The sequence below is a fragment of the Elephantulus edwardii genome, unplaced genomic scaffold (genome assembly GCF_000299155.1).
Source record: "Elephantulus edwardii isolate Elephantulus edwardi_28Jun2011 unplaced genomic scaffold, EleEdw1.0 scaffold00080, whole genome shotgun sequence".
NCBI lineage: Eukaryota > Metazoa > Chordata > Mammalia > Macroscelidea > Macroscelididae > Elephantulus > Elephantulus edwardii.
In genome coordinates this window covers 11177507-11197229 of record NW_006399830.1, presented here as the reverse complement: position 1 = coordinate 11197229, position 19723 = coordinate 11177507, and the positions used below count along the sequence as shown (strand labels likewise).

At 55.2% G+C, this 19723-nt stretch overlaps 1 protein-coding gene across 1 annotated transcript in view; it reads left to right on the top strand.

Moving 5' to 3' along the window:
• CLIP2 (CAP-GLY domain containing linker protein 2) overlaps window positions 1-18407 on the top strand; it is a 48715-nt gene extending 30308 nt beyond the window's left edge. The window contains exons 8-17 of the mRNA XM_006889784.1: window positions 5524-5628; window positions 7224-8159; window positions 10854-10911; window positions 12619-12702; window positions 13450-13606; window positions 15327-15486; window positions 15997-16182; window positions 16847-16909; window positions 17699-17992; window positions 18243-18407. Of these exons, the coding sequence (XP_006889846.1) occupies window positions 5524-5628; window positions 7224-8159; window positions 10854-10911; window positions 12619-12702; window positions 13450-13606; window positions 15327-15486; window positions 15997-16182; window positions 16847-16909; window positions 17699-17992; window positions 18243-18407 (2208 nt within the window). The remainder of the gene's footprint in view (window positions 1-5523; window positions 5629-7223; window positions 8160-10853; window positions 10912-12618; window positions 12703-13449; window positions 13607-15326; window positions 15487-15996; window positions 16183-16846; window positions 16910-17698; window positions 17993-18242) is intronic.
• The last annotated feature ends 1316 nt before the right edge of the window (window positions 18408-19723 follow it).

Sequence of the window (19723 nt, the reverse complement as noted above, 5' to 3'; positions counted from 1 at the left end):
CTCTGGGTACCGTCATCTCCTGAGCCCCGTGTTGACCTTGGCCTCACCAGTGGAACGAGGAATCACATTAGGTGTGATTGAATCGACTACGACTCTGTGAACAGCAGATCTGAGTCAGGCCCTGTGTTGAGCCACCCTCACGTCTCTGACCTTCACGTCTCTGACCCTCACATCTCTGATCTTCACGTCTCTGACCCTCACGTCTCTGGCCCTCACGTCTCACACCCTCACGTCTCTGGCCCTCACGTCTCACGCCCTCACGCCTCTGGCCCTCACATCTCACGCCCTCACGCCTCTGGCCCTCACATCTCATGCCCCTCACATCTCACGCCCCTCCCGTCTCTGGCCCTCCCGTGTCTGGCCCTCCCGTCTCTGGCCCTCACGTCTCACACCCTCACGTCTCTGGCCCTCACGTCTCTGGCCCTCACATCTCACACCCTCACGTCTCTGGCCCTCACGTCTCACGCCCCTCACATCTCACGCCCCTCCCGTCTCTGGCCCTCACGTCTCACGCCCTCACGTCGCTGGCCCTCACATCTCTGACCCACCATCTCTCTTCCTCAGATCTTCCATGTTTCCCAGCTTGATGTCTTTTTTCGGGGACTGGCCCCTCCAGGTAACAGGCCCCAAGTATGTGAGATGAGGACACTCTAGGGCACATGTCCAGCAGGTGACGCTCTCACTCATGGTGGCATTCTCACCTTCCACGCGGGAGACAGTTTGATTCCTGGCACTGGTACACCTGAAGAGGTGCACTTATGGTCTGTTGGTTAAACAGCTTGACAGCAAATGAAAGGTTGGCACTTGAGAAGTACCAGCCGCTCCATATGGGAAAGCTGTGGCGTCTGTTTCCATAAAGAGGTAGAGCCTTGGAAACCCAGGGGGATAGTGTCACTCCCCTCTGGGGTCACCGTGAGTTGGCATTGACTTTGATGACATCTCCGTTGTGTCGGTAGAGGTTTACCTGGTGCTGATAGGTTTCAGCAGAGCTCGGTGATCAGTTTCCAGAAATCAGCCAGTAAAATCCCAATGCAGAGATCACCCCAAGCCATTCCCACCACCCACACTGTTGTTCAGGCCTGAAGCTCGAATTAATTCCCCAAATGTCCCACATCTTTGACAGTTCGAACTCACCACAAACTCCTTGAGAGAAAGATCTGAGTCAGTCTCCTCCCAGGCGATTTACAGCCTCAGGCACCCACTGGGGGATGAGATGTGAATTGGTTCCAACCCAGAAGCAGTCAGGGAGCTCTGGTGGCCTCGTAGTAAGGAGTTGCACCACCAGCCTAAAGGCAGACAGTTCAAATCTCTGCTGGAGAAAGATGGGCAGTCTCCTGCTGTGAGATTTACAGCCTCAGAAACCCACTGGAGGGTCAGCTGGGAGTTGGTTCCGAGAAGTGAGCTTGAGTTTTTTTATTAATTTCTTCATCATGCTCCCCACCAGAATATAAGCCCTTTAGGGATGGAGACTCTGACCATATTCTCCACATTCATACCCTCAGAACACAGCAGGAATGCTTTTCCTGGGTGGGATTACTGGATCGCAGGCTGGGAAAATGCTTTCTGGGTCTTTGATGGCTGATGAAAGCGCTGCCTGCTCTCTACCGCCACCCGGTGGACAGTGGTCCTCAGCGGCTGCCTTGAACTTGACAGCCTTTGTTTAATAGTCAAGGGGTTTTGTTCATTAAATAGACCTTCCGTGCCAGCTTTTCATTTGCATAGAAATCCCTGCTTTAATGGAAAGAACTAGTTTTATGAAGCCAGAATAGTGTCAGGATCTTGGAGAGCGTTGTTAAAATCCAAGGGGACGTTTAGAAAAGCAGCTGGTGTTGTTGGGGACTCCCTGAGCTAGTTACCTTTCCCAGTTCCCTCAGTTCCCTCACCAGCTGCTGTCTAGAAAGTGGGGGGTTCGAGACCACCCAGAGGCACTTCAGAAGAAAGACCTGGTGAGCAAGCCAAACCAGCCATCTGACGTGCATGCCGTTGCTGTGAGTTGGGATGGACTGGAAGGCTTTGAACTGCATCCATCTGATTCATTCCTCAGTCAGTTAGCTGCTGCTAAGCCCTGAGTTACCTGAGAGGTGCCCCACCTGGAGCTCTGCTCGTTACATGTGGGTCGATGCTGAGTGAGACCCCATGTGGGTCAGAGGATACAGGTCAGGGGCTCCAGGCGGGCAACACGGGAGCTGTGGTAGCCGCCCTGGGGCAGGGAAGTGAGTGCTCACCCCTCCAGAGTCTCGGGGGACAAGCTCCAGGTCTGGAACCCACAGACATGAGTTCTAGGCCTCGCCCTGCACCACAGCTGCTGGTGCCTCATGTGATTCTTGTGGTCCCTCTGCCCTGTGATGTGGAGACAGTGGACCCGCCCCTGCACGGAGCCCGGGTTCTAAAGTTAGCGCTCGAGACATTAGTTACAACAGCACTTCGCAGCCCAGGTGCCTTGTCTGTGGTTTTGTGAACATTAACTTCCGGGACCCCAGTGACTAGAATAAAGCATGATGCCCTTGACACACACACCCCTTCCTTGGTGTCCAGTGCTGCTGTAACGGAAATACCAAAAGTGGGGGCTTTGATAAACACCTTTATTTTCTCACAATTTAGGAGGCTGGGAGTTCAGATCCAGGGTTCCTGCTCTAAAGGGCGGCCCGCCAGCTCGGGAGGAAGGTCCTGTTTCCTCTGAGCATCTGCTCTTGGACGATCTTCCTGTCTCAGCCTCTCCAGTCCCTCAGCTCTGCTGCTCACTTGCATGTCTCACGTGACTGACAGCGCACTGACTCTAACGTGGTCACGTTAACAGCACATTCCCACCTGGGAGCATAACCACTGACAGAGGGCCTGACGGACACAGGTCAGTCCATGACACCCCTTGAACAAACTCGAAGGCCGAATCCTCCGTCCCGCCTAAAATCAAGCCTTTGCTGCCCTTGTTAGGTGCCACTGAGTTGACTACAACTCTTAGTGACTCTGAACATCAGATTGAAACCGCCCTTGGTCTGCGCTGTCCTCTAGTCTCCGCCGTGCTCGGGCCCTTCGCTGGGTCAGTCTGTCCCACTGAGCTTGACATCCCGCCTTCAGAGCTTATTTCCCCCACCTGGGATTATAGGTTTAGTTTCCAGCCAGTATGCCTCACGCATGGCCACCAGCCACCTGTCAGCAGAGGCTTGTGTGTGGCCATAATGCGGAACTGGTTTCAGGGGCCCTTCCAGGCTAAGACTAGATCGAAAGGCCTGGCAATCTGCTTCCAGCTGGTGGGAGCCCAGTGGTGTGCATGGCTCACCGTGGGTCAGTGCGACTTGACAACAGGTCGCATCAACATGTGAGCTCCTGCAGCCACTCTGCTGTCCCCTGAGCCCTCACCGAGCGGCCAGACCACGGGCCAAGCTGCTGCTTGGAAGTTAGAAGGAAGCTCTGAACGTGGTGGGGAGGAGCCCTTAAGTGACTCTTGGCTTTAGGGACTTTGAGGGAATGAAGAAGCCGTAAGTGTCCCTGCCCATGAAGTTTCCAGAGTGGGAGGGACGGTCCGGAGCTCCCTCAGGGCAGGGACCTGGGCAGAGCTGTGCACTCGCCCTTAGGGAGGCATTGATTGAGACAGGGAGGGACTGGGGGCAGGGGTAGCCTGAGCCGCACACATCAGCAGCCTGGAATTTTCTAGAAGAGACTGAGCATGGCTGCTTATTAGCTCTAGTCTTCTTAACACTGTCCTCTTGAGAAAGCCCGTTTTTGTTCTTCCTTTTAGAAATTTTGCAGGAATAAGATCACAGGCCGAAGGGTGCCCTCATATCTGTGGTTCTTTGTACGTTACCAGCATATGGCATCAGCAGGGCCAGTGCCCCCTCACCCTTGCTGGCATCCTGATCTTACTCGTGTTCTTAAATGTGTCCTCTTTCTCAGAACTGCCGGAGAGATGTGTTGTAACCTTGTTTCTCCCGGCAGCAGAGAATGAGGCCCCTTCAGGTCTCCCCGAGAGGCATTTGGGTTTGGGGCCCTGGGTGCCTGGCGCATGCCCTCACTGCTGCCCTCTGTAGGTCTGTGTGGGAACTCCAGAGGCCAGTGAGAATGTCCGGCTTTGTTCGTGTGAAGTGGGCGTTGTGAAGCTGGAACAAAAGTGCGTTTGTGTTTTCTGCAGACCCAGGGATGGGCAGCAGCTGGGCTGGGCTGCGACAGGACTGTGGGAGGCACAGCCTGGCCACAAGGAAGCCAGGGTGGCGGGGCCATGCCATGGCCTAAGGACTCAGGATGGTACACTTTGTCAGACCTCTTTCATTTAGTTAATTCTTCTGCCTTCATCACTGGGCACCCTGAAGCCAACTTGCATTCATACGGTCTTGTGTGCAGGAGTCGCCAGTGAGTAATATTAGGGCCCCTCTGCGGGGCCATCAATAGGAACTGCAAGGAGAGGGACTGCCTGCAGGGGGCAGAGAGGAGCAAGGTGCCTCCTGTCCCTCTCCTCTGCCCTTAAAAACCAGGTTTCAAACCAGCTTAGTTATGGCCAGTGAACCAATATCAGAACAGACCTCAGTTTTAAAAATGTGCATAAGCTGCAATATTGATTAGAACAAGGAAGAAAAAAAATTGAAGATTAAAGCCTTCCTAGAAATGTAATCTCTCTCCCTCTTAGAAGAAACAAAAGTGACATGCACGTTGCATAGCAACCAAATCTCTCTGAGTTGCAGACAGCAGTGACTAGCTCAATGATGGTTGCCAACTACACCACTTTGAATAAGCATCGCTCTTTTTTTATCATTAATTTATTATTATAATTATTATTATTAATTTTAATGAAAATTTACAGATATTTTGGATTTGCATTCATTCATTGTTGCACTTTTCTCCCTGCCCATCCCTCCCCTCCAGTTCGCTCTTTTTGAAAAGTAAAAGAAAAATTTTTTCATTGGTATACAATCCCTCCCCCCAAGTCTACTCCACTATACAGCCTTCATTCTGGACTCCTGTCATTTCAATAACACGTAATCATATATCCCTTTTAAGGAGTTCTCTCTCTCATCTGTTTCAATGCAGTATGCATAATTTATCCCCTTTCTCAGTCTTCCCCCAACGCCGATGTCAGTCCTGTTTTAACAACAGTGGCCCGATGCAGTATTTATAAGCGTCACTCTTCACAGTCCTGGAAATCACTGTCACCCATCAGGTTCCTGAAAGGAGTCATGTCACCAACCCTCTTCTGCGTCTCCAGTTCTAAGACTTCAACCCGAAACTTTTCCCATCCCAGTTTTCCTTTGATCATCCAGCTGTTTTAAAAATCCAAGTCCAAGTCGGCTCTGGTTTTACTTCCTGGGGAACAACAAGCCCAGCCTAGACAGCAAAGGGGTGGGTGTCAGGCCTTCCCCCCACTGCCTCCCAAACCCTTTTCTCTTTCCCTGAACTGGTTCTTTTCTCCTTGACCTGCCCTCCTTGTCTTTTTCATGGAAGATGATGCCACCTCTCTGTTTCTCTCTCCTGTCTCGGCTTTCTCCCTGTGCCCTCTCTCCTTCCCTGCTCCCCACCCCGCCCCGGGTGGACCAGACCCAGACGCAGCTGGAGCACGCGCGCATTGGGGAGCTGGAGCAGAGCCTGCTACTGGAGAAGGCGCAGGCCGAGCGGCTCCTCAGGGAGTTAGCGGACAACAGGGTAACGCCGCTGCCCGGCCGCCTCACCCTTGGGTGCCCCCTCTGGCTTCCTGGTTTTATTTACTCCGTCTTTGGCAGCTGTCATCATTGTTTTATTTTTTTCCTTTGCACCCCTGTCTAGCCGGACGTAAAGATCCAGCAGTGTGCTTCTGCTCCATTGTCCAGTGATGCTTGGTGGAGGGGCGGGGTCACGTTTCTCGGACGCTGTGCTTCCTAACCCACCAGCTGGTGGGCTGAGAATGTCCTGTGAGGGTCCCCTTGCCTACCCCCTCCTCATGCATGGCCATAGGCTTGTGATGCTCAGAAATTGGGGGCCTCTTGGGAGGGGCCTGCCCCTCATGTGGGCAGACACGGAGACTGCATGCCTTGCCCGATCAGGAGGCTGGGGTCCAGGTGTCTCTAGCCCAGGGGTCTTGTATGTGGTGGCAGGAGGAGCCAGCCTAAGGACCTGGGCATGGCAGGTGTCGCCTGGAGCAGTAGTTCTGCATCAGCCCACCACCAGGCTCTTGTGATGCCATGGATCCCAGGCCCAGCGGGCCCCTCCCACCACCATGCTATCCTGGCCAGTGCCCTGTGCAGGCCCACCCCCAAACCCAGACAGCTGGCAGCCTGGTGGCACTGCTGACCACATGGCACAGTGGCCAGCGAGCAGGCACTGGGAGACGCTGTTCCTCCTGTGTGGGTGTGGAGGTCGCTGTGGTCACTGGCCTCCCAGTTGGCATGTGCGTGCAGGCCTTGGGGACCCCCGGTCTGTCTACACAGTGGCTGTGTGTGTGCAGAAACTGACCCTGTCACTGTGGATTGGCAGGACCCCCTGACCCCACACACAGACGTCACCTGGGTAAAACAACAAAAACAACCTTACTGATGAAAGGGCCATTCAAGAGCAAGACTTTTTTTAAGCTTTTAAAGGATTTTATGTGATCATAGATGTGGGCTTTGGGGGCCAGGCCTGTGGTACCAGTTTCCTAGCGGGAGATGGGTTGGGGGGATTGTCCTTGAAGCTTGTCCTGCTTCAAGCATCAAGATGGAACCTACTTCCCTTTGCACAGCGCGCACCCCACACACACCCCCAGGCCCCCAGTACCTCCCCAATCAGCCACTTCCGGTTGTGGACCTTTCCAGAGCAGCAAATGCTGTTGGGTTTGCCCTTTAAAAGCATCATTAAGGGGAGCTCTGGTGGCCTAGTGGCAAGGAGCTGCAACTACAACCCCAGAGGCGCACGGTTCGAATCCACCAGATGCTCTGCCGGGAAAAGGAGGGACAGTCTCCTCCTGTACCAGTCAGATCTGATTTGACGGTACACACACACACACACAAAACATCATTAACAGCACAAAGGGGTTTTATTTCAACTGCCAAGCCGTCCCAAGCCACACAGGGCAATGGGGCCAGCCAGGCCCACTCCTGGGGCACAGACCACAATTTTTTCCAGCAGTGGTGCGTGTGGGCAGGTGGCACTCGGGCGAGGCCGGGGACACCCTCCCTTCCCACCGGCCTGCTCCTCCCACAGACACTCCCTCCCCCGTTGGGGGTCTGTGCCCCCAGGCACCCGGCCCTCCCGCTCCGCTGACCCTCACGTCCCTCTTTCCGTAGCTGACCACGGTGGCCGAGAAGTCGCGGGTGCTGCAGCTGGAGGAGGAGCTGAGCCTGCGGCGTGGGGAGATCGAGGAGCTGCAGCAGTGCCTCCTGCACTCGAGCCCCCCACCCGCCGACCACCCCGAGGCGGCCGAGGCCCTGCGCCTGCGCGAGCGCCTGCTGTCGGCCAGCCAGGAGCAGCAGCGCGAGAGCGGGGCGCTGCGCGACAAGTACGAGAAGGCGCTCAAGGCGTACCAGGCGGAGGTGGAGAAGCTGCGCGCCGCCAACGACAGGTACGCGCAGGAGGTGGCGGACCTCAAGGACAAGGTGCAGCAGGCCACCAGCGAGAACATGGGGCTCATGGACAACTGGAAGTCCAAGCTGGACTCGCTGGCCTCCGACCACCAGAAGTCCCTGGAGGACCTCAAGGCCACGCTGAACTCGGGCCCCGGCGCCCAGCAGAAGGAGATCGGGGAGCTGAAGGCGGTGATGGAGGGCGTCAAGATGGAGCACCAGCTGGAGCTGGGCAACCTGCGCGCCAAGCACGACCTGGAGACGGCGGTGCACGTGAAGGAGAAGGAGGGCCTGCGGCAGCGGCTGCAGGAGGCCCAGGACGAGCTGGCCGGGCTCCGGCAGCACTGGCGCACCCAGCTCGAGCTGCAGGCAGGCCAGCACCGGCGCGAGCTGCAGGAGGCCCAGGACCAGCGGCGCGACGCCGAGCTGCGGGTGCACGAGCTGGAGAAGCTGGATGCCGAGTACCGCGGGCAGGCGCAGGCCATCGAGTTCCTCAAGGAGCAGATCGCCCTGGCCGAGAAGAAGATGCGGGACTACGAGGGGCTGCAGCGCTCCGAGGCCCAGAGCCGCCAGGAGGCCGAGAGGCTGCGCGAGAAGCTCCTGGTGGCCGAGAACAGACTGCAGGCCGTGGAGGCCCTGTGCTCGGCCCAGCACGCGCACGTAGGCGGCTGCCTGGCCCCTGCCCGTGGTGGACTCCTGGGGGGTGGGGGGCGGGCAAGGGGGTCCAGGTGGCTGCTGGCCTCAGTACCCTAGTTCTCTTTGCCCCCAGAAGCGTGAGCGCGCTCTCCCAGAGAACTGGTCTCACAGGGAGAACCTGCCCCCCACCATCAGGAGAAAGTTGAGATCAGGGGATCCCCAGTGGTCCGAGCTGACCGGGGTGGGTCCCCCCAGAGCAAACCTGGAGATGCTGGCTTCTTCTAAGTCCCCAGCAGTACCTCCATTCACCCAGATCTGTCACCGGTCTTCCTCCTAGTACCCCAGCACTGACCCAAGAGATATGAGACTGGCCCCTCGGCCACTCCCGGGAAGACTTAGCTGCGTCAGAAGGCTAGTTTCCGGAGTTTTAGGGTATCCGGAGTTGAGGTCTGGAAGGCTGGAGGGGATGGCTCTAAGTGCCACTGGCCCTTTAACACGAATAGCCATGGAAGCTGGGCTGTAACTGTCCCTACCCAGTGAGGTCAGGAGGGGTGCGCTGAGGGCCTCTGGGTACCATGACCTACGCCAGGCCCTGCACTGGACATGCGTGAACAAACGTTAGCTCCCTCTCAAAGCCAAGGCTTCTAGGGAAATAAATGCAGTGTGATTATTGCCTTTATGGCAGGACCCCAGGTTTCTCACACTGCCAGCTCCCTGCCCCTTGAGGCCAGAATGTTGCATTGCAGTCAGTTGAATACTTTCAGGAGTTCCAGGTTCAAGGTACTCTTTTGCAGTTGTCTATTTCAGGCTCCAGCGTCCCCTGCTACGTCCTTCTATTCCTTCTCCCAGGGAGGCACAATTTTAGCAACAGCCAGGCTGGCAGACAGGGGAAGAACTGAGCTTGGCTCTGTCCACATGAGCCTGTGGCAGGGCGGGAGACAGGCGGAGCTGGGCCAGGGGCCTGGGTCTGGGTGCCTGAGGGAGTAAGGTGCTGTCATGCTTCTGTAGCTCACGAGGCCTGGGGACCTGGAGTCCCAGGCACTCCGGAGCTGAGGAACAGAAAGCACATCTCGATTATCCACACACACTGGTGCTGAGCCGTGTGCTTCCCAAGCTCTGAGGTTTAAGACTAGGTCTCCAAAGTGCTGAAGAGCAATGGTGTCTCTCTGGAGACTAAGGTGCGTCTGATACAGGCCATGGTTTTTGCAATCACTTGTTACGCATCAGAGAGTTGGACAATGACTAAGGAGGATAGAAGGAGAACTGATGCCTTTGAGCTGTGGTGCTGGAGAAGAGTATTGAGAATACCATGGACTGCTAGGAAAACAAACAGATTTGTCCTGGAAAGGGTTAAACCGGATGGCTCCTTGGAGGCAAGGATTCTGAGGCTCCGTCTAACTTTGGACATGTTGTGAGGAGAGACCAGTCCTTAGAGAGGGACATCATGCTTGGGAGGGTGGAGGGACAGCGCAGGAGAGGAAGGCCCTCTATGAGGTGGATTGATTCAGTGACTGGGATAATTGGGATGGGAGTGTCAGAGACAGTGCGATTGGCACAGGACAGAGTGGAGTTTAGGACTGTTGTACATAGGGTCGCTATGAGTCGCAGGCGACTCGACGACACATAACAACAACAGTGAATTGTAGAGCTCTGGTAGCCCAGTGGTAAGAAGCTGTGCTGCACACCTGAAGGCATGTGGTTCAAATCCATGACCTGCTCTACAGGAGAAAGATGGACAGTGTCTTGTGCTATTTATGACCTCCAGAAACCTGCTAGAGTCAGCTGTGGATCGGTTCCACCGTAAGGGCACACGATAGTGGTTAAGTACAGGAATATTTGTGTGTGTGTGTGTGTTTAAGGACGTATTACATTTAGAGTCTCAAAGCCTGCATACTACATGTTGCACTGCTAGCTTGGAGGCTAGGGGTTCCAATCTTCCAGCTGTTGCGTAAAAGACTGGGAAGGCATCCATCCTCCTGCTATACAGATTTACAGCCTCAGAGACCCGACGGTGGCTTAGCATGAGTGGAATTAACTCGAAAGGCAGTGGCTAGCTCAGAGCCACATCTTCACTGGGCTGTGCGTAGAGTCTAGGGAGTTTATTGAGAGCTGGAGATGGCGTGGATAGAAGCGTAAGGCCTGAGATTGTGGAGGTGACGGCCTCCTTGGCTGTGTGGCTTCAGCCCACAGCGTTAGACGCTGGCAGAGTCTGCAGCTCAGAGCAGCCAGCAGGTGGCCAGAGCCTTCCCCCAAGAACCAGTGGGAAGCACATCACCTGTCCTTTGGCTTTTCTTGTGGTATTTGCTGTGCAGGTGGTTTGGTTTTTTTTTTTTTTAATCCATCATTTCTCTTTTTTGGTTTCTGAGTTTATCATTGAAAAGAAATATTGGAGGAAAGGGAGCTAGCATTGCCCCACACAGGGATGGGACGCTGAGAACAGGCGTGTCCAGGCTGAGAGGTGGTATTTCCCAGGACAGACCTCTGCGAGAGCCTGGGGCGAGATCAGTGTTTGACTGGATGCACTTTCTCCATGAAAGGGATAGGAGGTGTTCGTGCAGAAGCTGCACAAGGGGGCCGGAGGGAAGTGGGGAGCAGAAGCGGGCAGACCCGCTTTTGTGGGGAGTACACTGTAGGTGTGCTCGCTGGGCTGGCTGAAGCCCCTCTCAGCACTGGGGCAGGGGGAGGCGAGCGTGCCCCTCACACGGCCTCTTCTTCCAGATGATTGAGTCCAGCGACATTTCCGAGGAGACGATCCGAATGAAGGAGACGGTGGAGGGTGAGTTGGCACCGGGCAGGGCAGCCCACCGCCTTCAGGGGAGGCTGGTGTTTCTCCCTGTAGTGGGGGAGGTTCTTACTAACAGCTCCCTATTGTTGCGTGCCAGCCTGGTACCTTTGTTGTCGTAAACTGACTCAGCTAACCCACCAGTGGGTTTCAGAGGCTGTAAACTGCATGGAGATTGCCCGTCCTTTTCCTTCAGAGCAACTGGTGGATTTGAACCATCTACCTTTGGGTTGGCAGCACAATTCTTTACCACTAAGCCACCAGAGATCCCTTTGTACCTAGTACACTGTTACTGAGTTTTACCCTATTTTTTTAAAGATTATTATTGTTATGATCAATCAAGCTGGAACTGACTCTTAGCTGGTTTTCAGAGACTATAACTTACTTCTATTTTCTACTTGGGTATTTTTCTCATTTTTTTCCTTAGCTAGGCTTTAAATATTTTTGTTGATTTTTAGAAGCTCTATGTCTATGACATTGCTAATATTTCCACTTACTGGTGATTTCTATTTTTCTTTTTCTTAAAGTGGGATTTATCATGCAAATATTTTTTAACCTTTCTCCATTTTTTTAAAGCTTCTGATTATTTTTTTTTTAGTGGTCTCGTGGCTGCCCCACGCTTCTCTTTATCTATTATTTTTAAAGTAACTTGTTCTAGTAATTTTGATGTTTCCTTTTCTATACTTAAATCCCTGGTCTATCTGCTTTTACAAGAAAAGGATCTATTTTCATTTTTCCCCCAAACAAGTGCCCACTATCCCAGTTTCATCCTTTAAGCTCTCATACACTTCCTCTTCCACACACATCTTAATTATCTAGTGCTGCTCTAACAGAGATGGATATCATAAGGAGGTGACTTCAACAAACGTACTGCTTCTCTTAAGGTTAGGAGGCCAGAAGTCCAAGTTCAGGATTGCAGCCCTAGGGTAAAGCCACCTCTCCCTCACTCTCTCTCTGTCTCTCTCTCTTATTGGTTCTGTATTTCATTTAGAAAAAATGAAGGGAACCCCAGTGCTTAGTCCGTAATGTGTTGCACTGCCAACTAAAAGGCTTTGGCTTTTTGGTGGTTCACATCCACCAACAGAAAGATGAGCAGTCTCCTCCCGTTAAGATTTACAGCCTGGAAACCCGGTGAGGGGCTGGGGGTCGCTAAGAGTCAGAATAGACCCAGCCGGAAGTGAGACTGTGCTTTCGGGTGGGTTTGCATCTCAGCATTTCTGCGCGTCCCCATTTTGCTGTCTGTCAGGAGCTGCACAGAGCTCTCTGATGGCCTGGTGAGGGAAGAGTCATGAGGACAGGCAGTTTGAGTCCAACACCTATTCCTGGGGAGAAAGATGGGCAGTCTCCTCCTGTGTGATGTGAAACCTCTGCAGATCCCTAGAGGGTCTGTGCTGGCTCCACATCACACAACAGCAGCATCGAGGAGGCCACAGGGTTCTGAAAACACATCATCAGGTGGCCTGGTTGGTATTAATACTGTTGGTATTATTCCACTTTTCTCACGAGAACACTAGGGTTCAAAGAGTTCAGTTGTTCAAGACCACCCAGGACTGCACTGGCCTCATCAGGGTGGGCCACCCCAGCAGAACACTGGGGTGAAGGGGAAACCAGATCCTTAGAGCCCAGTGTGGTCCTTTGTGCCTCACCCACTGGGGTAGGGTTGACATGGAGCGTTGATGGCTCTGTCTCTTCTCCTTTCAGGCCTGCAGGACAAGCTGAACAAGAGGGACAAAGAAGTGACAGCCTTGACGTCCCAGACCGAGATGCTCAGGGCCCAAGTAAGTGGTAAGTCTCCCTCCCAAAGGGGAGATGCAGGGGGTTCTGGGGGCCGAGCCAGGTGACACGTGTCAGCAGGACATGGAGTGTGAGCCCCTCTCATGCTCCCTGGGGTCCATCTGGGTGTCAGGGAGTGGAGGAGGTGTGAAGCCACCCATGGCACCCCCAGGGCCCCCCACCGTGTGGGTTCCCTGAGCCAGCTCTGGGATCGGGAACCACAGGTTTCCCATCAGCCACCTTGATAACAGTTGATCAGAGAAGCACCAGGGTTTCAGGGCCAGCACAAAGCCAGGCCAGGGAAGTGAGCACAGAGGGGTGACCTGGGAAGGCTGAGATTGGGGTGAGCTGGAACAGCTTCTTGTCCACCAGAATGTGAGTGAGTGATGAGCCCCCCATCCTGAGAGGTTTTCACTCACATCCACCCAGTCACCATCACATTCACATGGTCCTGACAAAGGTGAGTCCACCTTGGGCCCTTCCAAGGCCAAGGTGAAGACTTAGCCTCAAGTCTCCACCTCTCAGTCTCAGCAAGCAAACTGCTCTCCACTTTAAAGGGTCCAAGCTCTTGTGTTTGTCGCTGGTCTCTCAGCCCCTTTGTGCCTGGTTCTTAAGGACAAGAGAAATCAAGGGGTTTTTTTAAGTGCTCAGTGAGGTGTGTCCCTGTCAGTCCTGGGAAGTCCTGCTTCTGGGGCCCGGCTTGCCCTCGGGTGGAGCAGATTCCCACACGCTCCCTCTCCTCCCGCGGCTGACCCACAGCGCTCGAGAGCAAGTGCAAGTCTGGGGAGAAGAAGGTGGACAACCTCCTGAAGGAGAAGCGGCGTCTGGAGGCCGAGCTGGAGGCAGTGACCCGGAAGACCCACGACGCCTCGGGCCAGCTGGTGCTCATCAGCCAGGAGCTGCTCCGGAAGGAGCGGTGAGCATGTGGGCTGGGTGGTGAATAGGTGTGGGGTGAGCGGGTGTGGGCTGTGGGGCACAGGCTGAACAGATGTGGACTATACAGTGAGCAGGTGTGGGCTGAGGAGTGAGCAGACATTGGCTGTGCAGTGTGTGGGCACAGGCTGTGTGGGCTGTGTGGTGAGCAGTTGTGGACTGTGCAGTGAGTAGGTGTGGGCTGTGGTGAGCAGGTATAGGCTGGGTGGTGAATAGGTGTGGGGTGAGCGGGTATGGGCCGTGCAGTGAGTGGGTGTGGGCCGTGCAGTGAGCAGATCTGGGCCATGCAGTAAGCGGCTGTGGGCCGTGCAGCGAGTGGGTGTGGGCCGTGCAGCGAGCAGGTGTGGGCCGTGCAGTGAGCGGTGTGGGTTTGCAGGTGTGGGCTGTGCACTGAGGCTGTGCAGTGAGCGGGTGTGTGTTTGCAGGTGTGGGCTGTGCACTGAGGCTGTGCAGTGAGCTGGTGTGGGCCGTGCAGTGAGCAGGTGTGGGCCATGCAGTGAGCGGGTGTGGGCCGTGCAGTGAGCGGGTGTGGGTTTGCAGGTGTGGGCTGTGCAGTGAGCAAGTGTGGGCTAAGCAGGTGTGTGCTTTCTGAAATCCCTTCTCATCTTTTTACTGAGTCCAGTCCATTCAACAGGCTTAACTCCCCATCCTTGAAGACTCACGCTCCTGTGGTGTTTAGGATGAGGGTGCTGGGAGATTGGTAGGAATAAGTTTAATATGTAATGCAATATGGTAGGATTGTTTAATATTTAATATCTAATGTAATATCCAAACAGTCCTGGTGGCGCAAATGGTTAAGCATTAGACAACCAACCGAAAGATTTGACTGTTTGAAGCCACCCACGAGGTCCACGGGTAACAGACCTGGCAGTCTGCTTCTGCAGAGATTGTGACCAAGAAAATCCTCTAGGATCGTTCTCCTCTGGCACGTGGTGTCGTGCGCTGTCGAGTCATAACTGACACAAAACTGACCCTCCCCATTGGTTTCCAGAGGCCGTAAATTCCACAGGAGGAGATTGCCCGCCCTTCTCCCATGGAGCAGCTGGTAGATTCAAACCACACACCTTTGGGTTGTCAGTGCAGCTCCTTACTGCTAGGCCACCAGAGCATCCCATCCCGGCACATAAGAATACTTAAGGACACCCAGTGACAACTGACTGGAAAAGATCGTAATTATTCTCATTCCCGAAAAGGGTGATCCAACAGAGTGTGGAAATGATCAAACAGTACCACTGATAGTACATGCAAGCAAAATTTTGCCAAAGATTATCCAAAAACAACTAGAACAGAATATTGACAGAGAACTGCCAGAAATGCGAGCTGGGTTTAGAAGTGGCACTAGGGATAACATTGCTGATGTCAGATGGATCTTGGCATTAGATGCTTGAAATACTCTGCCACCTTAGATTACTTGGATGAGTAATTGTATTTCAATTAGACAAACACTGCATTCTCTTAAAACAACAAAGCACCCGTTCTAGGAAAGGCAAAGGCCACTTGACCATCCCACTCCCGAATCCCGGCCCCTTTGGGCTGTGGTTGAGTCATTCCATGTGTCAGCTTCTCAGTCTGGTCCACTCTGAAGGTCAGTGTCCCCTGCAGGGTGGTGATCTCTAGGCACTCAGCACATTTCCATCTTGAGGGAGCTGGGGGTACTGGACTGACTGAGGTGCCTCTGTCCCCCACCCTCCTCCCCGCTCCAGGAGCTTGAATGAGCTGCGCGTGCTGCTGCTGGAGGCCAACCGCCACTCGCCGGGGCCCGAGCGGGACCTGAGCCGAGAGGTGCACAAGGCTGAGTGGCGCATCAAGGAGCAGAAGCTCAAGGATGACATCCGAGGCCTGAGGGAGAAGCTGACCGGGCTGGTGAGTGGGGCAGGGGCTGCCCTGCCGTCAGACTGTGGGGGCTGGTTGGCTTTTTGGAGCCACCCAGGGGCAACAAGGCCATAGGCAGAACTAAAAGTCCTCGTGAACCACAGGCAGCGGACGCCTGGTGGTGTGATGTTAAGGTCTTTAGGTGCTAACTGGGGGTGGAGGAGAGTCTGCTGCCCTGCACTTCTTCCAGGACAGATGCATTTGTCAGGAGGACTTGGGAAGGGCCTGGTGGGACAGGCTGGTACATCCCATGTGGAAAGCTGGGACCTAGAAATCTGCAGGGCGGGAAGCTGGGCCCAGGGACAGGCTTGGACAGGGGCAAGAGTGGAGCTAAAGGACCCATGTGCTGTCACGTCCCCAGGCGCAGTGAGGGCTGTTGGTTTGCCTTCATGGACAGTGCAAAGTTCATGAATGTTGTTCAGGGGAGGAGGGAGGACGGGTCACTCTCAGGACCAGAGCCCGGAGGGGCCTCCCCGGCACGTACACTCTCTCGATTCCCAGGACAAGGAGAAGTCCCTGTCGGAACAGAGGCGCTACTCCCTCATTGACCCATCCTCGGCCCCCGAGCTCCTGCGGCTGCAGCACCAGCTGATGAGCACGGAGGACGCACTGCGGGACGCGCTGGACCAGGCCCAGCAGGTGGAGAAGCTCATGGAGGCCATGAGGAGCTGCCCCGACAAGTCCCAGGTGAGCTGAGGCCAAGGCTGGGCTGACCGAGGGGATCTCTGAGGACAGGAAGCCCTCTGAGGGCAGGTGTCCTATCTAGGACCCTTGTCTGAAGGGAGGCTGTCCTGTCCAGGGAGCCCCATCTGAGGGGAGGCTGTCCTGTCCAGGGACCCCCATCTGAGGGGAGGCTGCCCTGTCTAGGGACCCCCATCTGAGGGGAGGCTGTCCTGTCCAGGGACCCCCATCTGAGGGGAGGCTGCCCTGTCTAGGGACCCCCATCTGAGGGGAGGCTGTCCTGTCCAGGGACCCCCATCTGAGGGGAAGTGGCCCTAAATCGGGAAGTAGCTGTTGTGGGAGCCCTGGCTAAGTGGAGGCTGGCTGATCTGAGGGAGACCATCTCGTCTGAGAGGAAGTCCCTCATCCCGGGATCCCTATTAAAGGGGAGGTGGCCTTGCCCTGGGATCCCCATCTGAGGGGAGATACGAGCCCTGCCCTCTGGGAATGCCAGGCCAAGGGGACCCTGTGTAGCTTTATCCTGAGGAAGGAACATTAAACCGGGGGAAGTTGCAGCCTGGCCCCGCTTCAGGGTGTGGAGTCTAAGATGGTCATCAGATGTTTCCACTTGGGTGAGCCAGAGGTGCGGCCTGGTGACTCACTCCACCTGTCCCCTAACTGACTCTTCCAGGCCCTGAGCACTTCCGGGTCTGCAAATGGCATCCACCAGCAAGACAAGGCCCACAAACAAGAGGTGAGGGGCACCTTGGAACCCCAGGCCCTCCCACATGGGCAGACTCTGAAGGAAAAACCCTCAAAAGTCACCTAAGATACAAAGGGATGAAGATGTGTGGGAAGGTCCCTAAGGGGGGGACTGTCCTACTCATGCGGTCAAGCTTGGATAAGTTCCTATTTTCAAAAACTTACTTAACTTATAACGTATTACAGCTTGTCTGAAAACTTAGGGTGGGAGGGAACACACTAAAAATGTATGAAGAAAAGATTCATCCAGAGATGTCCCAGGCTAATGTTTTAACGTTTAAAGGGATAATGTCCTTCCTTCTTGGGGCGTGTGTGTGTGTGAGAGAGAGAGAGAGAGGAAACTGAAATTTAACACCCCGTGCCACCAAGGCTCCTCACATATTTATTTAAGATCTCCAACACATTTGCAAGGATAAAAGTAATATGTAAAATGTCATATACCCATTATCCCTTAACATGTGTTAACAGTTTGGCCCAATTGCTGTTTCGGCTCTCTCTCTGAAATAATTTTACTCTATATCAGAAAGCTCCAACTTTCCTTCATAAGCAGCTCCTTCCCTACCACTTGCAAGGACACTTTCCTGCCTCAGGGCCTTTGCACGTGCTGTGTGTGATGCCTGACAAGTTTTCCTGCTCTCCCTATCTCCCTCTGAGCTCCCCAGGGACCTTGCTGATAAGTCCTTGATCTCTTCTAGGAAAAGCACTGACCCCTGAGGGACCTCGTGGAGCAGCCTGGTCTACACTAGAGACCTCCCGCTTACCCTGGTGGCACCCCCTCCAGGCAGGGACCAGGATTGCCACTTTGGAGACAAGAACAGTGTTTGGAACTATAATGTACTCACCGCTGTGGACAATCCCCATCCCAGAACCCCCTGCCGGACCAGGAGGCTTCCTCAAGCACAGCCTTCCAGGGAGTGTGGCCCAGCCCCGGCGCGGCCTGCAACCACAGCTGGACACATGGACACCCAGTCGTTTCCAGAATTTGTTTGGAGGGCAGAAGCCAGCCAGCCAGGCCCTGCCCCCTCGACCCTCCCGTCCACCCACAGGCAGCCCTAGGACCGACGGGGCGCCCTGGGTGTGTCTCCACCCTCCCTCTCTTCCTCCACCCCACGTCCCCATGCTGCCATTGTCCCCAGAAGGGGCCGGGAGGCCCAGCTTCTCCTTGCAGGCACTGGGGAGGTGAGTGAAGTTTTCTGAAGCCATTTCCAGCTCGATGTGCCTGGACACTGAGCCCCCTTCAAATGCGGTACTAGCTCCCCTCACCCACTTGCCTGCTGGGGGTCCCAGGTTCACAGTGCAGGTGAGAAGACCCCTCCACCCCTCAGACACAGATGACCCATCACCAGCTGCTGCCCAGAGGCTCGCCCGAGGCCAGGAGCCGCAGTATTAGAACTGTGTGGACGCCTGCTGCCCGTCGCCCCACCAGCGACCTGGGCCAGCCCTGGCGCGGAGCTGGGCAGGGGCAGCCACACGGGAGTCCAGAGCTGTGAGGACTGGGCAGTCATAGCAGGTCCCCGGGATTGACTGTTTTGAAACGGGGCCACCTCTCCTGCAGACCCAGAGGGTCCCTGCTGGTGCACGTGGGTGCACGGTGGGCCTGAGTATCGGCGTCCAGCTTCCTGCACAGATCTGAGGGGCTGTGCTGTGCCTGCCGCGTGAGGCTCAGCATGCACCTGTACCAGCAGCCCCCTCCTCACCTGCCTCTTGTAACTAACTAGGAAAAGTCCCCAAGGGGTACTCGGAACAAGGAAGATCTTACTGCCCCTCCTCTGTCCCTTTCATGCCCTGCTGTGCTGCTCGGGCCATGGCGCGGTGGGAACAGAGAGCCGGGGCCTGCGGGCGGGCCGCCGCCCCCCTCCACCTCCCTCAGCTCAGGAAGATTTTCTACCTGGGCCCGCCCCCTCCCAGGGCCATTCCCATAGTGCACCAGGACAGGATGCAGATGCCACCCTAAGAGCAGTCCAGGGGCCTCTGAGCAGTGCAGGCCGGCCATGCCCACCTTTTTGCCCTAATGCGGCCCGCCCTGGGCAGCGAGCAGCCCCTCCGGCCTCCCTGCTGGCTTTTGGTAGCTGGCGCATGAGTCCTTAACAACAGTAGAGAAGCGATGCTTTAGCGGCCTAACCCAGACCGGGTCCTGCTTTCCCGCAGCCAGGGAGGCACAGCCTTTACTCACTAACAGCAAGGCCCACCCGCCGTGCCGGCCCAGCTGCAGCCCCAGGGGCCGTGTGTGCCCCAACCCCCGTCCCCATTCTCCCCACACCCTTCCTTCCCCTCCCCAAAGTGGAATTGTTGAAGTGTGGCGAGTCCGTGCTCGGGACAATAAAGCTTGTGACTGCAGTCCGGGACCTGTTGTCACTGTCTGCCTCCCTCTGCGGGCACCGCAGGCTCTGGTGCCAGGAGCTGGTTCACATAGGCCACCCAGAGGCTGCCGACTAATTCTTACTCAGGTGTGAATGGTTGATTTTCAGCTCCTCAGCCTGGAGTTGAAGCTGTCCTGAGGCTCAGCTGGTTTTTTTTTGTTTGTTTTGTTTTTTATTATTTTCTCTGTGCGTGTACCGTCAAATTGGATCTGACTGGTACAGGAGGAAATGGCCCTCCTTCTCCGGTAAAGCATTTGGTGGATTCGAACCACATACTCTGGGATTGCAGTGCAGCTTCTTGCCACTAGGCCACCAGAGCTCCCTCAGCTGTTTTCTTAAAGCAGATAAACTCCAGCAGGAGCAGGCTGGCTGAGAAGGGCCGGAAGAGCCTGGCCTGGCAACCTCTTTGAAATTGCATCTGTTCAAGGTGTATGTTCAAGCTGCCT